Source organism: Bison bison, unplaced genomic scaffold (genome assembly GCF_000754665.1).
Source record: "Bison bison bison isolate TAMUID 2011002044 unplaced genomic scaffold, Bison_UMD1.0 scf7180017864180, whole genome shotgun sequence".
Lineage (NCBI taxonomy): Eukaryota > Metazoa > Chordata > Mammalia > Artiodactyla > Bovidae > Bison > Bison bison.
This window is the reverse complement of record NW_011494752.1, coordinates 4,104,515-4,107,484: the sequence shown is the minus strand read 5'-3', so window position 1 is coordinate 4,107,484 and position 2,970 is coordinate 4,104,515. Positions and strand designations below refer to the sequence as shown.

General features: G+C 56.9%; 1 protein-coding gene across 1 annotated transcript in view; it reads right to left on the bottom strand.

Annotated features, from left to right (window-relative positions):
• The window catches only part of SRCIN1 (SRC kinase signaling inhibitor 1), a 45,187-nt gene that overhangs the window by 12,928 nt on the left and 29,289 nt on the right, over window positions 1-2,970 (bottom strand). Inside the window, exons 20-22 of the mRNA XM_010843137.1 lie at window positions 2,934-2,970; window positions 1,044-1,198; window positions 594-746 (exon numbers count right to left, since the gene is read on the bottom strand). The exon at window positions 2,934-2,970 is cut by the window's right edge and continues 12 nt beyond it. Coding sequence (XP_010841439.1) covers window positions 594-746; window positions 1,044-1,198; window positions 2,934-2,970 — 345 coding nt within the window. The remainder of the gene's footprint in view (window positions 1-593; window positions 747-1,043; window positions 1,199-2,933) is intronic.

Below are 2,970 nucleotides of genomic sequence, written 5' to 3'. Positions count from 1 at the left end.
GCGGGGCGTGGGGGGGAGGGGAGACACTGAGCTTCTCTCAAACACCTGGGGAGCAGAAGGTGGGGGCAGGTTTGGAGGAGGGGGTACAGGAAGGAGGGGTGGCCTGGGCGGGCACAGGGACCCTAGCCTCACTCCTTGACCCCTCATCATGGCCACTGGTCACTCTGCCCTGCGAGTTATCTCTTCCCAGAGGCCCTGGTGGTCCAGGTCTCCAGCCTCTCGGGGAGGGGCGCTGAGAACACTTGAGTCTGGGGACTTACAGCGCTGAGAGGGGCTCAAGGCACATGGATGGAGGATGTTAGAGCTTCGTTCTCAGAATACTAGGGGATGGGGTCGCAGAGCAGAGGAGGCGTCAGGGCAGTCGGGGGTCTCAGAGATTGCAATAAAAAACTCAAACATGCAGGGAGGGACTTACACCCCCTCCCCCATTACAGTGAAGAAGAAACTGGGGCAAGAAGGACAGAGTCCGGAACCAGCCTCAGTGGGGAGCCGGGAATCCAGCCCCTCATCCTAGCCTGAGCACCCCACCCTGAGATCCACATGGTGGGGAAAAGGGGGGCTCCTGGCTGATGACCTGGGGACCCCTGACCCACCTCCAGCTCTGCGATGATGCGGTCCTCATCGTCCTCATCCTTGATGGCAGAGGCCATGATTGGGGGCGTGGAGGCCGGGCGGGCCACCTCGGACACAGTCCGGCGCAGCTTCACCTGGGGCTTCTGCACCTCCAGCTCCTCGGATTCGGCCTTCTGCAAGGCCCGGGCCTCATTAGACCAGGCTCTGTCTGCCTCCAGCCAGCTCACCTCTTAGGTCCTATCCCTTCCAGACCATCTCCCACCTGCCCGCCCAGCTCCACATCATCTACCAGGCCCCTTCCCATGGAGGAAGCACAAGCCAGAAGCAGAGTCCCCAGCAGCCAGCCTCCTTTTTTCCTTCCACTTCCTCTGAGGGAGGGGAACACTCCAGGGGGTCTCCAGAGGTCCTCTCAGGCATCCCTCCCACTCAACCCCATGTACCTGTCCCCTACCCAAGGTGGGGGGTGGTACCTTGATGAAGGCCGAATCCTTCTTGCTGGTGACCACGACCTCTCCAGTGCGTGTGGTGGTCAGGCCATGGGAGGAGGGGAAGCTCCGGCGGGGAGGGGGTGGCGGTGGGGACTTGGAGGGCTTCTCGGTGCGGTATCGGGGCACTGTCAGCTCATCTGCGGGCAGCCAAGGGGCTGGGGGTCAGGGGACCCATAACCCTGGAGTCTGTGCGCCACATCTGACTCCAAGGTTAGGGTAAACCTGGCTTCCTCCTCCAGGGAGGAGGAGAGGGGAAATCTCAGGGAAGGGACACAGGCCCCTCCTCCTCTCCTACGTCCCTGTGCAATCCAGCCCCAAGCCCTGTCACTCTTCCGCTTACAGCACTCATCCCTTCTACTCAAAGCCTGGTCCAGGGAACAACAGCACTGGAAGCACCTGGGAGCTTGTTGGAAATGCAGAAGCTCAGGCCCCACCCCGAGCTGCTGAGTCAGAATCCACATGCCAGCAGATCCTGGGTGATTTCACGTGCACATTCAAGTTTGAGAATCGCTACTCTAATCCACCACTTTCCCGCCCACCCCTCAGCTCCGCCCTGGCACAGATCTTCATCCTTCCTCCATCAAGAGAGAGTAGTTAGTACTATTGCAAGAGTCTGACCCTGCCCACCAGGCTCTCCCTGCCCCCAGTTCTTCCTTTGATCCCCCAGTGATTCCCCACAACCCCAAACCTCTGTGCCTGCCAACCTTTCAGCTTCAGCTCTGCTTGCTACTCTCAGGCCTGGACCCAGCTGAGCAACACCAAACACATACCTCCAGGCATTGGTACATGATGTTTCTCCCTGGAATGCCCTCTCACTGGCCAGGGAAATGCAAGACTCCAGTGAAAAGCCCCCTCCCATGGGAAGGACTTCCTGCCCTCTCAGGGTCTCCTGCAGAACAGCATTTAGCACCTGCCTCCTGTTTCTGGTTTACACACTGGGTATGGCCTGGGACAGATTACTTAACCACACTGAGCCTTAGGGTCCTCATCTGTAAAATGGGAATAATTACTGTATCCACCTTCTGGACTTGTTGCAAAATTATAAAAATTAATACATAGAAAGCATTTGGGGTTGTTCTTGCCACAAAGTAAGTGCCTGATAAACACAGATGTTAGTATTATTCTCCTACTACATTTTCAGCTCCTTGAAAGTAGTCGTCTCCTTATCCCCAGCACCTAGCACACATGTGCGTGCACACTAAGTCACTTCAATCGTGTCTGACTCTTTGCAACCCTGTGGACCGTAGCCCACCAAGATCCTCTATCTATGGGATTCTCCAGGTAAGAATACTGGAGTAGGTTGCCATGCCCTTCTCCAGGGGATCTTCTGGACCCAGGGATCGAACCTGTATCTCTTATGTCTTCTGCATTGGCAGGCAGGTTCTTTACCACTAGCGCCACGGGGAAAGCCCTGGCATACAATGGGCACTTAACAAATATACAAGTGGCAAGAATGAATAAATGAATGAGTGACATCTGCTGTTTCCTATTTGGGTTTCTGCTTCCCCTGTGAGCTCACAGGCTTGGGGAGCACAGGAACCCCATCTGCATCCCTCAGGGCTGCACCCCATCTCAGCACAGCCTGGGTCCTGCCACACATGCTTGGACAAAACGTGCAGGGGCACAACCCTCTGCCTGAACTTTCTCATCCTCCCAGTGTGGTCCTCTCAGCAGCTGTGGGAAAATCCCTGGATGCAGTCCTGCACTATCCCATCTTTCCTGAGTGGCCAAGGGTCAGGCCAGCACCCCGCTTCTCTAATAGCCCACCCACAAAGATTTTCACTCCCAAGCACCTCCCTCATCAACCTGAGAGTTCCTGAGGCTGGGGCTCCCCTCCTCTGGGCTCTTTGCAACCCCCTACCTGCCCCATACCTGAACCTCTCCTCCCACTGGGCTCCGTTCGGGGGGC